This window comes from Centroberyx gerrardi, chromosome 10, assembly GCF_048128805.1.
Source record: "Centroberyx gerrardi isolate f3 chromosome 10, fCenGer3.hap1.cur.20231027, whole genome shotgun sequence".
NCBI lineage: Eukaryota > Metazoa > Chordata > Actinopteri > Beryciformes > Berycidae > Centroberyx > Centroberyx gerrardi.
The window spans coordinates 11,499,258-11,519,701 of NC_136006.1; the positions used below are offsets into that span (position 1 = coordinate 11,499,258).

General features: G+C 40.3%; 1 protein-coding gene across 3 annotated transcripts in view; it reads left to right on the forward strand.

Annotated features, from left to right (window-relative positions):
• Window positions 1–20,444, forward strand: part of ube2f (ubiquitin-conjugating enzyme E2F (putative)) — a 55,711-nt gene that overhangs the window by 22,512 nt on the left and 12,755 nt on the right. For all 3 annotated transcript variants that reach the window (XR_013505125.1, XR_013505126.1, XM_071900814.2), the window contains exons 5-9: window positions 2,085–2,152; window positions 5,635–5,705; window positions 7,294–7,351; window positions 16,196–16,228; window positions 17,792–17,854. Coding sequence is in view for 1 of the 3 variants with exons in the window: in XM_071900814.2 (XP_071756915.1) it covers window positions 2,085–2,152; window positions 5,635–5,705; window positions 7,294–7,351; window positions 16,196–16,228; window positions 17,792–17,854 (293 nt within the window). In the remaining 2 variants the exon portion in view is untranslated. The remainder of the gene's footprint in view (window positions 1–2,084; window positions 2,153–5,634; window positions 5,706–7,293; window positions 7,352–16,195; window positions 16,229–17,791; window positions 17,855–20,444) is intronic.

The window sequence follows — 20,444 nt, forward strand, 5'->3', positions numbered from 1 at the left end:
CACTCTAACCAATTACCTTAACCATAACTGTAAAATAAAGATTTTTTTTTAAGTTTCAAGAATAGTCCACATGGTTTGGTTGTGAATGAAATATTTAAGATTATAGTGTTGATTAAATTATCGATTGTATCGAGCAAATTCCTGAAGAATGTAAATGCATTGCTGAGTGACAGAGGGGCAGAAGTGTGTGTGTGTGTGTGTGTGTGTGTGTACACGTATGTGTTTTGTGTATGAAAAGTAGCTCATGTTTTAGCATGTGGCGGCCTTTGACTACTGAGCAAGGCATTTGGGGACACAAGGCACAGATCTGAACCCTGGTCAGTCACTCAGCTCACACATGAAATGCGCATACACACACACACACACACACACACACACACACACACACACACACACACACACACACAGACACAGTACGGCTCTCCTGTTTCAGTCGACCTTGATGGATTTAAGATCATTACATGGGTAGTTAGCTAGCGTTCTCTCTTTCGCTCTCCTTATCCCTCTCATTCTCTCTCTCCCTTTGTTGAGTGCGATGAAAAGTTGTCCAAAGTATGAGTCACCGTCTGCGTGAGCTATATCAAGCTCTGTAATTAAACTGACAGACAATCATCCCTCTGTCTTTCTGTCTGTCTCAATCTGCCTTCCTCTCTCTCCCTTTCTACTTCTCCATCTATCTCTCCATCTCTCCCATCCTTCAAAGTGCTCTAGTCATTTTATGCTTGTCCTTTTATAGCCATATGGCACCATAAGACCACAGTAGAGATTTAAATGCCATCTAACTCATTAAAGACCCCTATTAAAATGGACTCTGTGTCCTGAACAAGCTTTTAATTGGCTTTACACGTGGAGAGGAGAGAGAGAGAGATGAAGAAGCTGTGTGTGTGAATGGATAGCGAAGGACTGAAAAGGTCACCTCAGTTGAATGAGAATATTGAATTTCTGGTGTGTGTGTGTGTATGTGAGTGAGCTAACATGCTTTCTGCATGCGTGTACACGTGTGTGTAGCCCTTTCTATTTGTGTCTGCTCCCAATGGACGTGGTGTAACGGAAAGGGATGAATTTAAGCTGAGTTTATGTGTGTGTGTTTGTGTGTGTGTGTGTGTGTGTGAGTGTGTGTTTGTGCGCACAGTCTATTCCACAATGGGCATTGCAAGGTGGAAAGTAGGGATTAAGTCAACCTTATGTTGGCCTACAGTATGTGGTTTGATGTAAAGCTTACACTGTAACCCTTTATTCCCCTGGGTTAACCTCCTAGATGGGAATTCAATTTATCCAATCGGTCCGCTCATTCACTCTCCTGTCAGATCGATTGATCTAGGCTGAGCTGGTCGATCTTGGCTGACTTGTGTAAGCTTCTAGAGTTCTAATTTATATGTAAATCTCACGTCCTTTATACACTTCTCGTGTTGTTAGGTTGGGGTCTGTTTTTTAAGAATAGTGTCTCCAGCAACCTGTTTGAGCGCTGAGCTTGCCTTTTGCATGACACTGGATCCAGAAGCTCGTGGAGTCTTGTTTGATACACTTCTAAACCCTGATCAGAGTTGGGTGATGGTGATGATGATGATGATGATCTTAAGGCCCAGTTTGCCGTCTGCAATCTGAGCACAAACACCACCTGTGGTGCCCGGAGCTGTTGAGTTAGGTCAGGTTGTAATGTAATCTGGGTGCCGTGCCACTTCCCAGGGGTGTAGCGCACCACAAACGTGGCCACAATGTAAAGAAGAACATAGCTATTAACATAGTTATCACAAACTTTGGCGAAACCTGCATTTTTATGGGAACTAATGTAGGAACTAATAACATGGGAAAGGGGACCGGTGGATTACTGAGGTATGAGCTATTACACAATTATGCTCATGATGTATAAATATAAATGAAAAGCAGTAAAAAGAATCTTAAATATCTATGCGTGCCTATAAATTTCGCCTTGTGTGTTCACAGCTTGTGCGCTCACAGCAGAACACGTATCTTCTCGTCATTATAAAACTGTTTATCATCAAATACAGATATTCATGTTCGCACATCACTGAACTCCTCCTCTTCCTCCGTCTCTCTTCTTCCCTCCTTCTCTCTCCTTCCAGATGAGGGTTACTACCAGAGTGGAAAGTTCCAGTTTGAAATAGATGTCCCTGAAGCCTATAACATGGTGGTGAGTGGTCCTGTCATCACCCTTTGGATCGTGTGTGTGTGTGCGTGCGTGCGTGTGTGTGTGTTTTTTTGCATCCGAATACATCTTAATGAAACACATGTGTGTATGATTGTGTGTGTCATTATTAGTCGGTACTTGCCTGTTTTGGGCTGGTAGAAACAACAAGATATGTTAGAAACTGAGGATGAAACCAGTGACTGTGGCTTTCGCTGGGACCCTTGAACCCCATGGCTTCTATTCTATTCTATTCTATTCTATTCTATTCTATTCTATCCTATCCAAGGTGAGATGGACAATAAGCCAGACCCAGGTGCCCCCTCTTTTGCTTAGTGCTGTCAACAGTGTGTGTGTCTGTGTGTATGTCTGTGCGTGTGTGTGTTTGTGTGTGTGTTAGTTATAGTATTGAACAAATATACAACCACTTTGGGATAGTAAATTTATTATAATATCAATTAGCTGCATAATATAGCATACTTTATTACTTTTTGTAGCAATTCTCTACGTTTATCCAATGAATCCAGCAAAATTACGCATTTTAGGTACATTTCAATTCAATGGGGAACATATTTCAATGGACAGCATATTAATTCCTGTGTGTGGAGCAGTCGCCAGATCAAAATACTGGCGCCACCAAATATGTGTTGCATCCACCAACTAAAAATGTTGATGGCACCAGAATTCCATGGCCTTCCATTGAATTCCATGGAAGGCGAATAAGAATATCAATGTACTGGGCTTGAATCTGTCAATAGATTTGTGTTATTGTGATATGTGCCTGCCCTACTGCATTTTTTTTTTTTTACCTAACCCTTATGTTTGTGTCTTTACCTTGTACCAGAGGAGTAGGCAGTAGCCTGTAGAGTTACAACTCCTCCGCTCACCTCTTTCTTCTTCTGTCATCCATCCATTCATCCTTCCTTCACCGGCTTTATCTCACCCTGCCAACGTGTGAATGTGTGTGTCTTTATGTGTTTGTCTGTGTGTCCACGTCTTTGTCTTTGTGTGTGTCTGTATGTATGTCCGCACATGCATGTATGCCTTGTGCTCAATTCTGTATTCTTTGTCTGTGTGTCTGCATCTGTTTTTGTCCAAATCCTTTGTTACACATTTACATACACAAACACGAACACACGGTGGCTGCTCTTTATCTTAATGGGGGCCTAATGAGAAAGGCAGTAAACGCTGTGTTCAAAGCTGTATAGCTGTAGCGCCTCATTTATGAGCGGTTGTAAACGGCCTTGAAAAGCTGCAGTTTAAAACAACCGTACCACATTTTTTACTTTTGTCCTGGTGCTGAAATATAGGCAATCCATGCAAATTTATTTCCACTGCACAGTCGGACAAAATGACCCTACATCTATAAGTGAGATGTTGAGCGATTAAGAAAATCAACCTTATTGTTAGGTTGGCAGCCATGTATTTTTTAATTAATTTGACCAAGTATGAACTGATACTGACAGATGTTTAACTGGCAGCCCACCGTTGGTGCTGGAAACCCTTTTCCATCTTAGGGAAAATCTAAAACAACCCTAGTACCCCTTTTTGTGTATTCCAATACTCCTTTTTGTGTAATTCCTTGCATAATTCCTCTAAATGTGTTCTGGAAATGTCTATTGCTTGTGCAGGAGTCCTGATTGTGTTATAATAGCCTCATGTTTGCTGTTCCTCTTGTTAATGTTTTTATAGCCCAATGTATGTTCGCTGTTCTTCCTTCTAATATCTAATCGCTAATGTTCTAATAGCCTTATGTTTCCTGTTCTTTCTAATCACTAATAGCTCAGCTTTTACTAACCTTATGGTTTCTTGAATCTTCAGCCCAGCATCCCTTCGTAAAGGCAGCCCACACTTTATATTGCCGCCTAAACCTAAAACAACAACAACAACAAAAAAAACACAACAAGAGTAATAACACTCACTCCTTTGTGGTGCGAGGCTTAAACCCCCAAAGTTCTTTGAAGGCATAAGAAAGGTTCCTGCAGACACAATTTCTCTTATTAATAATAATAATAATAATAATAATAATAATAATAATAATAACGTAACGTCAACACATTATGAATCATCAAATGCCAAATGACTCAAACGTCTACGATATAAAGGACAGTGCAGAGAACAGATGCTGTGTGTGTGTGTGCAAGAAACCATGTCCTCGCATGGCAGTCACTTTGTATTGGCCGTCATTTTTGGCCCACTGTGCAATCAGTCCAAAATCAAATCTTATCAAATCAAATTTATTTATGAACAAAACAGTATACAAATACAATTAAAAAACAAGAGAGGACAAACACAACACAGTTATTGAGTGTCATTGAGTGGGACAGAGCTTGTGTGTGCTTGTTTAGGGATGTGTGTGTGTGTGTGTGTGTGTGTGGATGTGCACTCATATGCATAATGAGAATGGATATGAGAAGGTTCTGGAAATGAATTAAGAAGTGGAAAACGTAATAGTACAGGGAATGAGCGAGATCTGCCAAGTGCCTTCTAGTTTACCTTGTTAAACTTGAACATTACATTACTTATACTGATCTAGTGATAAGAATTGAATACAAATTATTAGAATTTCCCTGACTTTTAACTGATTAAAATTATGAAAAATGAAGAACACAGACTTGTTATTTTTATGCATGTATATAACTTTAGAGCATGATCTGCCTCGATAAACTTGAATATTACATTATCTAGCCTATGCTGGGCTAGTAATAATTTGTCCGGGCAAGCAGAAATTTCACCCTACTAGCCCGGTGGGTTGTTGCCCAACATCCCTAAGTGCCACACCTGTTTGTCACTTTTTCCTCCGGGGCAGAGAGGTAAAGTTTCATCTCTCAGGTTTCTCTCTCCCTCTCTAATGGAGTACCAGTTATCTCTGCCTGAGTTCCAAGTGAAACGGACGAAATAGATGAAAGGATTGGACTTTTTGAGAGTGAGAAACTTTGCTGCTGTAGTTCTTTGTGTGTGTGTGTGTGTGTGTGTGTGTAGAAATGTCTCGGGGAAGTACATGTTTTGTTTTGAAGCATCTCCCAGAGGTGAATATGCGCCTCATCCCCTTAGTTCATATTTGTTTTTTTTTTGTTTTTTGTTTTTTCCGGCCTTTGTGCTTTTGGTTTTCTGTTTGTCTGTGTCTGCCTCAGGCCAAAGTAATGCGTTTTTGTCTGTTGCATTCTGTCAGTTTTGTCTGTTTGTGTTTGGTCTCACAGAAGTATATCTCTCTCTCACTCTCTCTCTCTCTCTCTCTCTCTCACCACCACCTATTTTTTTCATTCCCTGTTGTCACCCTCTCTGTCTTTCCCTCTGTCACACTTCTACTTTTTTCCTCCTGTATTGTTTATTTCCCTTCTTCCTTGTCTTTCCGCCGCTCTCCCTGCCCTGCCATTATTGTCCATTTTCTTTTTTCTTTTCTTTCACATTTTTCCTCTCTCTCACCCCCGTCTCTCTCTCCCCCTCTCACTTTACTCACTTTTATCTCTCTCTCTGTCGCTCTCCAGCCTCCCAAAGTGAAATGCCTGACCAGAATATGGCACCCCAACATCGCTGAGACCGGAGAGATTTGTCTGAGGTAACGCACCCTAAAGCTGCTCCGTGACTTGCCATCACTCGGACAACTTTTTTTGAGTCAGTTGTCTTCTCTTTTCTTCTCTTTTCTCTTTCTTTTGTTTGTTGTTCACACGCCCTCCTCATCCCCCTCACATCTGTCTCCATTCATTTTTTATCTTGTCTTGGGAGTGCACACACACACACACACACACACACACACACAGGAAAAAAGGAGGGAGAGGTGTTAGCATCAGGACATTGTTGTAATTTAATTTTATTTTTGTTTACAGTTATGGACTTCATTCATTCATGAATTTACTCACTCATTCAATCCCATACAAGGGAATGAACCCACTCCCTCAATTACAAACTCTTTGAATCTCTGCCAGCAGAACAAAATCTCTCTAAATCTCTCAAACTATCAAAAAACCCACTTGTAAATAAAGGATCTTACTATGAGAAATTATGTTTAGAATGCTTTTAGCAACTGATAATGTATTAACAGACAGATAAGGTAATAACTTGTCAAAATATAATAAAATGCCCCTCTAAATAGGTTGAAAATGTAATAAAACCTGTGAAAGTAATTTAAAAAAAGCTGATCATTACCTCATAAGGTTTGTAACATATTTTTAACTGATGATGTAATAATAATATTAACTAATATTGTAGTAACCTGAGTGATTACAGTTTTCTTAATCTTACAAGTTATTAGATCATTAGTCAATATTTTTATTACATCATCTGTTACACTGCTCCACACTGCATCCACCCTTGTTAGAAATGCTTACATACTCCAAGGAGATCTCTCTGGAGTGACTATGTTTTGTACAAAATCAGATTATAGCATTTCAATTTTGTCCGTAAAGATATGTGCAGGGCAATTTGATTTTACAGAAATTACCTCAATTAAGTGGACCAGCACACTGCCATTAGTAATGACTGCACTGACTGCTCACTCTGACAGACATTGTTTAAAATGGGAACACTGCAGAGCAGCAGATATATTCTATTAAAGAAAAAATCTTTTCATGTTGTGGTTTTATTTTTTTTATTAGAAAAAAAAAAAAAAGCTGTACCAAATCGCAGCAGGCCAGAGCAGAGTGAGAAAATAGAAATGTCAGCAAAATTCTTTTGTATCTTGCTTCTCTGATGGAAAAACAAAATGAAAGGTTTTGTTCCATACAACACATATCCATTCTCAGAAAAATATATCATCAGAATGTAAGGCTCAATGCTAGAACAATGCAGCCAATCTAACCTCAAATGTCATAATTTTGTTTCAGTTTTATAAACAATGTTGCCAATAACAGCTGGTGGATATTTCATTTGAGAATAAAACTCCCCAGATAAAACTACTGCTCTTTCTCCTGTATTTTTTATGCTTTTATTAAAAGTTATAACCCTGAATTCTTAGTCTGAGAAGCCGTTCTCCACCAACAACAAGAAATGTATGGGAATTTGTCTTGGTGGCATTGGTCCAGACATTATTAGACATAGTTTTGCAGTACAATACTCAGACACACGGTACAGTGACAAGCTGTGACGAACTGTCTCAAATATCTTTAGCAAATTAAATGACTTGGGATTGTGTATATGTGTTTCTGCAGCTTGTTGCGGGAACACTCTATTGATGGAACAGGCTGGGCCCCCACCAGAACACTAAAGGTAAATATCATGTTTTTATTTACTCTCCTTTAGAAGTTGTAGTTTCTGGGATAGTTGACTATCAGGTACTCTTTACTAGAATAGATACAGTATGTGTAGTATATCTAATTTAGTAGATTTGTGTTCCTTAAATTATGGATTGGGACCTGAATGGGTCATGGAACATGTCAAGTAGTTTTCCACATGACGAGAGCCTATGTTTCAGTTTTCTTTCAGGGTGACTTAGTTAACTCAATTTTGGTCCCAGGCTAAAAGGACTGTAAGGATCACAAGGCCGTGCAATAGCAGAATAGGCACAAGAACCACTGTTAAAGGTATAATATGTAACATTTCCGCATTAAAATATCTAAAAACGACTAGACCTATGTTATATATTTTGTGTACTTACATTATCCCAAATGTTTCCAACAATGTTCAAACCCAGAGAAATCCGTAATTTTATTCAAGGTAACGGTGCGTTTCATTTGGTCGCCTGTCAATGGCGTCATATCCCCTTATGTCCCATATACACAGTAATCCAGTAGAGACCTAATTTATTGATATGATATTTCAATATCAATCTAGCTTACTACGATATGCTACTATGACAAGTGGCTCATGCCAGCCACCAAGCTAATCCGTACGGTAACGTTATAACGTTACAACAACGTTCAACACGCTCATAAAGTTATTTTTAGTGTGATTGTTTTGACCACGGATAACAGCGCTGGGCTAACCCATGACTGAATTCGCCACATAACGTTAGCTACAGCTGTATGGGTAGTCGACTCATCTAATGGTAAGTTAGCAAGTTAACGTTACGTTAGCTAACGTTACTTGCGGCTATGTCATTAGAATGAAATGACATAATGTGAATAAACGTGACTAAATGTAACGTGAATAAAACTTTAACATTACCTCGTCCGTGAACATGATTTCTGCCTGAGTCACGTCAGATAGATTTTCACCGGCAATGGTGATGAAGACAACAACTCCCATGATCCCACGCTACTTCACGACGTCATCAAACTACGTCTTTTGTTATTGTTTTGATTGAGAGACCCCTAGCGGCAGAAATTACATACTGTGCGTTTAAGGACAGTTAAAAACACTTGAAATCTCCCAGGACGCGATGAAAAGTCTTTTGCAGAACCGTGTAATATAAACATAGCAATGAAAGGCTTTTTAAGAGTGCCATGGCTTCCTTTTCTTAAAAAAAAAAAAAATTCTCTGCCCTTGACTCCAGTGAAGCACTTTATTGCAAGCAGTTTAGCAACAGTTACCGGAGCATAAAGCAAGGACGCCCTCTGTAATCCTCTCTCAGGTTTTGAGTAACGTTAAGTTCGATAGAAGCTGAATGTGGTCGTATTCTGGAGCCCTGCCCTCCACACTAACTTTTAACTTCAAATATTATCACATCAAATCAGCAGCTCGTCTCTGCTTCCGCTTTTAAATGGCAAACTCTCCTGCGGGGAGGGAAATCTAGACCGACGCTCCTCTCAATCAAAGCGCTGGAATGCACTTGATGATTTAAATATGCAAATGTATGCATATTGGGTAGAGTTGTCTTCGGATGTGAAGGGTAATGGGTTCTCACAGAGACGCTGGATGGCCCTCTTAACTCAGCCACCAGTTCTATCAGTTAAGAGGTTCGTTCAATAAATCTCCTTACAATGCCTCTTGAGATTGAGAATTATGGTTGAGATTTCTCTTAAGACGTCCTTGAGAATGCTCTTAAAGGATAATAAGGATAATACCCGTTTTATTTTATTTTTTTAAGTTTGTGCCGAGCGTCTAGGTAGCCACTCTCCTTAACATTATTCCTGCTGGTGTCTGCACACAGTCAGCATAGTTGGAGATATCAGGGCTCGTTTTTCATCTTTTTCTGCTTTATTTTTATTTCATTGAGTTTCTGCTTTATTTTTATTTCATTGTGCCTGAGTCGAGTGTTTTCATATCAATGCACACATTACATTACACTCTGTTAACTGTCAATCACCTGACACCCACAGTAAGAATTTGAAGCCTCCGCCTGGAAATAGTCCCTCAAAAACAAACTTTATTGTCACATCCATGTGTTTTTGATTAATTGCACCTTTGTTAGCCGGGACAGCAGTGAATTTCACACGTTTTAAAAACCACGAAAAACGAGTAAATGGTAAAAAAACGGATTATATACAACATGCATTGCAAAATAATTGGGGGGGGGGAATGTAAGCTAGACATAGACAGTAGTAAGTGGGCTACAACTCTAAATGACACTGGTATTCTCCTTTAACAATGGATGAACCAGCTCTAGCTGTAATCTCTAAGCACGGTCGCCCTTTCTGCTGTCTGGTCTTTCGCCTCCCTCCTATCTGTCTGCCTGTCTCCACTCTGAGAGTCTCTGTCGTAGAAACTGCTCAAGCAGCGGTGGTTTGTGCCTCCATTATCTCCGATCCTAATTCTATTGTTTGCATAGAAAGCGTAAAACACTTCCACCCGGGAGATTGTCTTCTTTGAAAAGGAGACGCCTAAAAGAGAGTTATGCTCATTGTTGCTTCTCCAATTTAAATGTAGAAAGAACTGATGGCGTGTACAACTGACGCACTGAATGGAGTCGGGCCGTAGATGACATAATCTGCCTGAACCAGCCCAGGCAGCGCAAATCTATTTGTTCTCACTTTTCGTCTGAAGGGTGTTTGACCAAAATGTCAATGGTTTATGTCAGATCTGCTCTCATGAGTCAGTGGCTGTCAGTCATCTCATATTGTGTCTGTCGGGAAGGGAAGGGTGACAAGGTTTGTTTGTATTTGCTTGGATGGTATTCTGAGGATTGTATTTGGCATTTATTATTCATGTCCTCTCTATGGCCATATTATAGTTTATGCTGGTCTCTTCAGCCATCTGCAAACCATCCCAGGCTCTTGACATTTTCTGCTATATTCCCCTTCGGACGTGATGTTAGTGTGATGTCAAAGTGTGTTTGTGTGTGTGTGTGTGCATGTGTTTGGGTGCTGATGGGAACAACCACGCATTCACATACAAATGTTATCCATCCATCTATTGGAACCCACAGGCTAATTCTAATTCTAATCCCCAATGCTAGTTGGACAGGATCTTGCTTATTGCTACAGAAGAGTAGCTTTACCTAGGGATATAACAACAGTAATGCAGGTCTGAAGATACCAATATGATGGAAGCTTTTGTACCCAGTTAATTAAATTTGGCACAAGTCCAGTAGCTCATTTTATTGCTGGCCCTTTAGATGATCATACAAAGCTTTGTGACACATTTTACAGCAATCAGTGCTTCAGAATTTTGTTGTTTTGTTGAAGGGTTCCCCGGTACCAAAAAACATTGAAATCAGCTGCTGCAGATTGGTTCTTTGATGACTTTGTTTGGTCACGGTGCCATATTTTATTCTCACTCGATTAGTTTGGTCTATAAGACAGTGTTTTTGAAAGGTGGGTTTTAGAAAGTTAAAAAGGTCCCAAAAAAAAAAAGGCTTCAAAATATTTTGGCTATATTGTTGCCAAAGCCTTTCCACATCCTTGCATTGTAAGGTGGGTTGAATAAAACACGGTAGGCTTATATATTTGTAATCTTATATTATTATTGTTAGACAAGCCCACACAAAATTAGTTTTGCAGATTGAAAAGAATAAAATATGGACATATAGGAGGGAAAGGCTTGAAAAGGGTTGTTCAAGTTTCCACTATGCAGTGCGACACGTGTAGCAAAATACAGTAGACACAATGACAAATTGCCCCTCTCTTTTTCTCTACCCACCACTCTCTCCCCATTACACTCTCTCTCTCTCTCTCTCTCTCTCCCCCTCTCTCTCTCCCTCTCCCTCCCCTCCCCCTCACTCCCTCCCTCCTTACTTATGTAACTTATGCTGCCAAATTTTGTGGTTGGTTGTTATGAGCATATAGACACTATCTCACCAGTTGTTCTGCCTCTCTAGCCAAGCAGTGATTTCATTCAATCTTTTTATTGAACGTCCAAAAACATAGTTAACAAGGTGATGTGTACACACACACACACACACACACACACACACACACACACACACACACACACACACACACACACACACACACACACACACACACACACAGAACCTTGTATTTCATTTCCCTGCTTCTCATCACATGCATGGGTGAATGTATGCATGAAATTAACCTCACACTCCCTACTACTGAACTGCACATTTCTTCAACAGTAAAAATGTTCCTCTCATCACACAAAGCCGTAAACCTTGTGAAAGTTTAGTATATTCTGCACCCAATGGAAGCATACACAGAAATCAAACACACACACACACTCTCACACACACACACATACACACACACACACACACACAGATGAGTTTGTCTTCTGTGATGAACTCTAATCTCAGAAATGTATTCTTGCTGTTGTTTATGCTTCTTTTCCTTACCTGCCAAGAAGGCCCCGCAAGCAAAGCAGCTTTGCATATATGCACATGCAAATCTGTGTGTGTGTGTGTGTGTGTGTGTGTATTTGTGTGTGGCAACAAGTGCCCTTGCGCTTTTTAGGTGCTTGGGAGAGAGGGGGTGTGCATGATTGGAGTGAGTGAACTATGTTGATCATGCATCACCACCACCGACTCCATAGGCCGAGTGTCCCTGGTGGCTTCGCTCTGTAGGAGATGAATGGACTTCTGATGACTTGTTGATCGTGTTGCTCCTAGAGTTACTGCAGACTGAGGCTATGTTTAGGGTTTGGTTTTTGGTATGAATATATTCAGAGGAAGGTCCTCGTAAGTAAAGTAAAACAAACTTGCTTGTGTGTGACCATGCATTCTTATCCCTCTCTCTGTGAGAGAGTTGGTGGGTGTTTGTTTGTGAGGCTAGTCTAACTCCAAATGCCATCTGGCGTTGTTTACTTAAACGAGCCAACTCCCAACGCACTAGCACTCTCATATGTATGAGACTGCTAGTGGGCGCTTGGGTGCAGTGAGTGTCAGTGTGTGACAGTGTGAGCGCGTAAGAATAGGTGAGAAAAAGTGCAAAGGTGGTGAGTCAGAGAGAGAGAAAGAGAGAATTGTGTTTTTTAGTTTTTGAGAGGATGACACAGCCCCTCCTCACTGCCACTCTGGTCACCTCTCTTCTCTACTTCAGCCCACACACAAGAGGCACACACACACACACACACACACACATATATATGAGACACGTGTCCTCAATATGCATCAACAGATTGGGTGACACTCGATTCTTTCTCTCACAAGCTCTTCAGTAGACACACACACACACACACACACACACACACACACACAGACACAAACAAACATTGACTCATCTAGCTAAGTAGTGTTGCGAAGCAGAAGAGGTCGTCCTCAATTATATTTTACCCAGCCAACCACACATTAGCAGGCAGGATGGCCAACTGGATGGAGCGACTGTCCTATAATTCAAATGTCACAGGTTTGGTCCTTGTGACAGCTCATTGTCCTTTGACGCCGAACTTCAGCCTTCTCACTCGCCGCAGGTCACTCTGGATGAGACGTTAGCTAAATGGCTAAAATGTGAAAATGAAATATTATTATCCTGCTCATTCACCACTCTTTATAGCCTATACATTTCCCCAGTTTTGAAGATTATTTTTAAGGAATTACCTTACCAGATACGTATACTGGTGAATAGAATAGTGGGGATGGAGAGAAAGATAGGGAGAGGATGATATGGACGATGGGAATGATCAAGTATCAAACATATGAGCAAGCACTTGGCACACCTCCACACCACTGAGCCAAAAAAACAACAAAAATATATATATATTTTCATCTTTAAGAAGATTTGGTAGTCTAAACAAAACATTTATCATGTTTCTTTACGCGGAGTAGCGGTGATAAATAAACATAGGCTGTTTGGGTACTTTGTATGGCCACTGCTTTCTCTTTGTACCTGTCATTTTGGATCATGGACAACATCACGACAGGCTAAAATAAATACGCAGCATGTAAGTTTGATTTTAGTTTACCAGCAATCTAAAAATACATGGTTTGAATGTGAATCTGAGTGTGTACCCTACAAGCATGTTGTTTCCTGTCTTCAGATGTACTTCTCTGTGTGCATCTGCAGCAAATTAGTGTAGAGGAGGGAGAGGAGGAAAGGCAACGAGTTGTCCTTTGGGGGGGTTAGTTCTCTCTAGAATTCTTGTCAGTTTTCATTTGTTTTTATCATGCAGTTGGCAGGAAACATCCTTTAGCTAGCCATTTGTTAATCAGCATATGCAAGACTAAATGCTTCATCTCATTATGGAAACAGAGTAAACACGTGTGTGTGCAGTGAGAGAAAGATAGAAGCCTTAAAAGCATAGTTCATTCTTTGAGTGCAAATCCAAATTGTCAATCAGTGAGCCAACTGACAGCGGTTTGCGCCAGAGCCAAGTGAGATGACGCTTCCCGTTTTGTTTTTAGTTATTTTGTGATGTCTTCTAATCCTCTGTTATATTCTTTCACTGTGCCACTGCTGTTTTTTTTAATTGGATTTCATTGGGTTGTTCCTGTGACAGTGAGTAGGGGCTGGGGGATAATGAAAGACATAAGCTACAGTGATAAAAGGCAATTAGTCTGCCGCCTTTTGTTTTTCCACACACACAGTATGTAGCCTGGGCCATGCCTACTATACACTTATACACTGGATGACATAGTGGCTCGTTAAAGTCCCATGGCACCGGCTAATGAGAGATCCAGGGATGTGATGTGCAGATGGAGCTGATAAAATTCCCACATTTTATGTCTTTGTTGTGCTGCTGCTTCGCCTCAAGGGGAACTGTTGAGGATATCCAGCAGTCCTTATGAAGGTTAGATACAGAATAGTCTGTTTACAAACGGCTACCACCAGAGGCAGCCACTGGGAAATCTTACATTTACATTTTAGGAGTTTAGCTGACACTCTTATTCAGAGCGACTTGAGTACAAAAGTGGAATATATTGTTTTATATAGAGAATTATAATTGCAATTGTAATTATTTTTTGGGCTGATTAATAATGCCAGATGATGAATTTTCATTGTATTTACATTCTGCTAGCTATGGGGCAATTTTCCAACTGTGAGGTCCTGTGCAGCTGAATGAATGTAAAGGAAACACTGATCAGAGCCACAGTGGCCTGACAATATTCCAATGACCTGAGAATAATCATGTAAGAGATGCACTGGGGAAATAAATAAGAGAAGTAAGAGCTAAGGAGAAAGGAGATATCTAGAAGGCATTTTTCACTCACAGCTGATCAGCACTTGAATATATTACTTGACTAACAATGTACAGCACTCTCTGATCTACAACTGCATGTTAATCACAAAAAATTAAATTGCATATGAATATTTATACACTGCTACTTCCAAATTGCAACAGGCTACACATTTTTTTATCATAGGGATAGGTGTTACAGAAAGCCTCCTAAACAAGGGATTGTGCTGTTCTGCTGAATCCTTGGCCCACAATTTACGTTGTACATCAGTGCGAGAAAGCATCAGCTAAAGGGGAGAAAATATGACATGTATTTTCTCCCCTTTTACATGTTTTTCTATGCTATGCTCTATGCTTCTAAGCTATGCTAGCATGTGCTGAATTTCATATTGCAGTTGTGATATTCAGCTAAAAGAAGCGCAATACACGTTTTTGTCAATATCTTGCAGCCCTGTTATGGTGGTGATTGATAAGCGATTTAGAATATGTCTGGCAAAAAAAAACCCAAGTACGATGTGAAAATGCCAAGTCCCCCCCATGCCCCCATACCAGCTTTAGCCTTGCTGAGGCCCAAGCCAAGATTTCCTGTAGGCCCATATAAGGCAAAAACCTTTAGTATCTTCTATATTCCTCTGATTAGGCCACAGCTGAATAGAAAAAGTCAGTAGAATAATTCACTTCTTTCATACTATTTTAGTTTGAGGTACTTTGGCTTGCTCTCTGAGATCAGTTGATGGCCAGTGTTTTTTTTAAACTATGAAGTCAGGACCTGGAAAAGCTCACTGGTCTAATTTTACTGGGTCCTGCCATGACAGGAGTATTTATATGTTTTAAGAGGCCTAGGTCCCGGGGCGGGAGATTCTAGTTCTCATGTTTTTATTATGTTATTTTATTAATTGTTCAATTGTTAGTCTTATGAGTTGTGTATGTAATTCAGGTCTGTCTTGCAAATGAGATCTTGATCTCACTGGGATTTTACCTGAATAAATAAAGGTTGTATAATTTGCGACCCATGTTGAAAGAAAATATAAGAACCCCTGGTGTACTGCAAGCCGTCCAATCAGACAGGTGTGTGAAGCTCAACAACTCTAAGGATTAACATGTTTTCGGCATTTCAGATGTCTTCATTAATATTTACAGCCTACAATTATCTGATTCATTAATTCTGTTTGTGCTTTCTCTCTCTTCCTTGAATGCATTCTCACTCTTTCTCTGTCCCTCTCTGTCTCTTTCTCTCCCCTCTCTCCTTCTTTCTCTGCTGTGACTCAAATTAGAGCTTGTGTCCTCCTTCAACGCACTCTAAATAGCTGTGATAATGAAATCTCATTATTTCTGTGTGGTCTTGATCAGGGAGGAAATTATAAGAGACAATCTGTGCTCATATTCAGAGTTTCTTATTTTTGTTGCATATTATAATGACAACTAGTGCAATCAGAGCTCTTTTTTCATACTGCCTTTAATGGCTGATTCAGTCACTTAGCTGATTGCGTTTGCTCACTGAGGAACTGGTTGCTGCCACTTTTACTTTATTCATTCATTTACTTTGCTTCCAAACTTGTAGTGCTGCATGTAGAGTGCAGCAGAGGCAGACGTAAAAAATGTGATAGAATTTGACTGGTTTATTCATGAATATTCATGAAAGAATCTTTATTCTTTGCTTTCTAGGACGTGGTCTGGGGATTGAACTCCTTGTTTACCGTGAGTATAACTTAACTTTAACTTTCTTATCTTGGATGTTTTGTGAAAAACAGAATTACCTGAAAATACATTTTGACTTGGCATTAAATAGGCCTAGTAAATGGCCCACACACAGGCAGTGTGCAATTTGTGCAGAGTCAACAGTGATGAATGGTGATGTGGTAAACTTGTATCTAAAATCTGTTGTTAACATGAGGAAAGCCACAACCAGGGAGGAAATTGCCCTCATTAGCAGAAATTAAACTGCATCACGATTGTTAACTGTAGAGTTAAGGGACAATGTGAGAGAAAAACAATGGTTTACCTGCCGATCAATTCAACACACACTGTTAAAAATTAACCAATTGTTTGCTGTATATTGCTTGCTGTATATAACAGTTAACCCAAGGATATTAATCCAAGCTCAGATCAGATAACCAAGGCTATTGTTTATCTCTCGTTTACAGCTGTAATAACTAAGGCCATAATTCTTGCCTGAGGGGAAATTATCTTTCGTCTCATTATGAAGAACACTTTCAGATAATAGGGGGAAAAAATGAGAGAATTAAATTATACAAAATGCTTGCGGAAATTCTTCGCCAGCTGGCTCTGGATGTCCACTAGTGCCAGACTTTGTGAGGACAGCCAGGGTTGGAAAATAATAGATTACAAATAAAAAAAAAAGAGGTGGTAGTCAAATTTGGGCTGGTGTTGGAGAAAAAAAAACATATCTTTAATGTTCAGAAGCGTGTTGAAGGGAAAGAGAGGGTTTGATTTGAATATAAACAAAAAGATAGTTTTGAATACTGTATGACATTAATGCAGTTCACATTTCATTCTCTTAATTGTCCATTATAGACAAGAAAATCCCTGTTTATTTAAAGGTAATATATACATTTTGGATGCCAAATCAATCCAAAAGCAGCTGAAAGTAATCAGATCACTTACTTGAGCTAAAATATGAGCGCAAACTTGCAGTAACCTATAATGGATTACATTTTGAAAGTAATTTTCTCACCCTGAGGACAGCACTGCGTCTGTGATGATAATGGTGATGATGATTGGCCTCGATGCTTGGTCATGGCCTGAAGCTTAACTCTTAATCAGGAAACAAGCTCTCAGGTCATCCGCCATTTTATCTCCCTAGTAACACTCCACGTCGTGCCTCGCTTGCTGTGCGTGGCGTCTCTAAGGCAACAGGGTAATTATGCTGTTTTGTTTATCGCGGGAGCGAAATCCAGGGTGACATTACCGACCGCCTGTGGCTACAGTGTCTGTCCAGGGCAAGGAATTGGATGCAGGAAACTGGAACAGCAAATAGCGCTGTGGTGTGCAGTATCTACCTGAGAAGTTTTTCTTGGCGGGAAACGGGATTTAGACCCTGTAGTACTGAAACTCTACTACTGACACCAATACAAATGAAATTCTCTTAAAGAACAACAAAGGATTGGAGAACCTCTGGCCGTGATAAAACACGCGTCTCCCCTGATCAAGTTTTGCGACTTTCTTTGACTTTACTGTTTTTGTTTTTCCTCTCTGTCTCTCTTCCCTCTCTTCCTCCCGCTGTCTCCGCCTCTGCTGCAGGACCTGCTGAACTTTGATGACCCGTTGAACATCGACGCAGCAGAACATCATCTGAGAGACAAGGTCAGAGAATACTGGGGATGACACAAACTTCATGCAACTTTTTCTTTGCAGTTTTTGAACAGCTTAGAGACTTGGTCAGTGCCTGCTTGTCAGGGTTTGCGCCTGTCATCCCCTTGTGTGGGAAGGTCAGTGATGCATTCAGAGCGCTCCTGACATAATCCTTGCTTCCGGTTAAATATCAAACATCTCATAGCAAGGTTTGTGTAAAACCGTGACTTTGTTTGTGGACTTGGAGATTATTCTCTCCCTTCTCATGCTGGCTACCAGTCTATGCTACACTTGACCTCATTTGCGCTCGTACTCTCCATAATCCCAACCGTACTCTATCCATACGCTACTGTTCACAGCACACATAGAAAGCATATTCGGACAATACATACTATAACTTCATAACTACATTTTCTGCAGCAGGTGTTGGGTAACATCACCAGTGGTGTGGTGGGTTGAAGAATAAGAGCACACAACAGGCTCTCTTAGCAAAGAAATGCTATCCTAAGACATTCAAGATTCCTATGCATGGAACAGACACTGCTGGATCTCATTCAGGAGTCTTGTGCATGTGGACCAGGCACAGAATAGCTGAGCATAAGACAGCCATTCGTACCAATAGTTTGTCTTATGTGATAGCGGGTCATTTTGCTAAAGCAAAACATAGTTCTATGTCCTCTGACATTTTGGGGCATTGAAAGAGTCTCTCCCTCAATAAAAGAGGTAGTGATATTGTAAACAAATTGCTCCACACAGAGGCTTTTTGGATATGTACATTAAATAGTGTAGAACCTCTAGGCTTACATGAATCCCTCAAGTTTTTTGTAGGCTAAGTTATTTTGTATAGGCTGTAATTGGTTCCTGGTTTCTGCCATAATTAGATTTTAATATTGCATTGGATATTCTATTATTTTATTGGATCTAATTTCAAATTTTCTCTATATATTTGCTGTGAATGTGGTTTATTATAGGAACCCTGTAGTGAGCTCCTGAATTATTGCCTCTTGTTACTCAATTGCAGTTTGATACGCTCTTGATCATGTAACGTTCAATGAATTTGGGATGAGTAGAACTATTACTCCTCTGTATGATTGGTTTAACCTGTTACATATATTCTGCACACATCATCACAGTTGATGATTGATGTCTATATCTACTGTGTGACTTTAATGGTTCCTGTGACTCTGAGGAAGGCACTTGTTATGCCGAAACGTCATTTTATTCATGTCCCTTCATAATTTAGGTTTGTCCTGTTGGAAGTGGCCTATGGATACCTTTTTCTATTAGGTACGGAATATATTTGATATTCCAGATTTCCCAGAGTTATTCAAAAAAAGGTGCTTTCTTTATTTTGGCAGGTACTTGTTCATGCATAACTACCTACTTCCATGCCTCTGTAGTCGACAGCAGTTTCTAAAATTTGAAAGTCAAATCAACTCCCTAAACCTGATCTCTGAATTTACACCGACCTCACGATCCTCTCCTTGCTGCCGTGTTTGTTTGTTTGTGTGTGTGTGTGTGTGTGTGTGTGTGTGTGTGTACATCTCTGTGTGCCTGTGTGTGTGTGTTTGAGATAGTGTGTAGGTGTGTGTTTTACATCCTTGAACAAAGCTTTGAAGGATTTAAATTAGTGTCCAGTTCTCAGTCTTCTTTGGCGAAGGCCGACAGTTGTTTACAAAAAGCATGAAAGTTTTCCCCCATAACTCAAATAGGAGTAGAATATTGGCTGCTGTCATTGGCCTTACAAACTAAACATGTTTTGGTGAACTGTGACTTCAATTACAATATTCTGGGTTGAATTCACCAAAAAAAGGCAATCTTTTTACCATTTGGCCATTTGTTTTGTATACACTTTGATAGAAGTTGAGTGGGAGTGGGCGTAATTGAATGCCAACGTTCATCTCAGCCAAACATGTTTGCAGAATGCTTCAGAAAGATAGGCAGGCACCCTGGCTAATTGATTTTCTTTCTATCACACACTCATTCTCTCTCTCTCTCTCCCACTTGCCCTCTCCCCTTTATTTCTATCTTGTGCATCTTGTCTCCGCTGTCGTTCCCCTCACTTCTTTATCAGTACATCAGTCGGTGTCAAAAAAGTGTTCAGAAATTGCTTTATGTACTCCGCGTTGTGCTTACAGTAATTGCTTTCCTGGAGTGCCAATTGGACAAACTTGACTCTGCAGGGATCCCGCTGACCGGGGGAAGCTTAGTGGAGCCCAAGCTGCGGCGAGCTGAAAGCTTTTCATAGTACAGCATTTGACCTTTGGCGCTCTGCAGATACCCTTTCCCATAATGCACCGGGGTGTACCCAGCAGTGTGTGGTAATGGCTGCCGTTCAGCCCCATTAGGTGTGAGAGTCTGAATGTGTATGTGTCTGCATGTGTGCATGCGTCTCTGTGTGTGTGTGTGTGTGTGTGTGTGTGTGTGTGTGTGTGTGTGTGTGTGTCTGAGAGAGAGAGACATGGTAGCCAGTTCGTGGAAGGGGGTATGATTGTTTGGATGAGTCATAAATACCCAGGTGTAGGATGTAGTTGAGACCAATTTACAGCACATGGAGTGTATAAATGTATTTGTGCATGTGTGAAAGAGAGAGAGAGTGAGA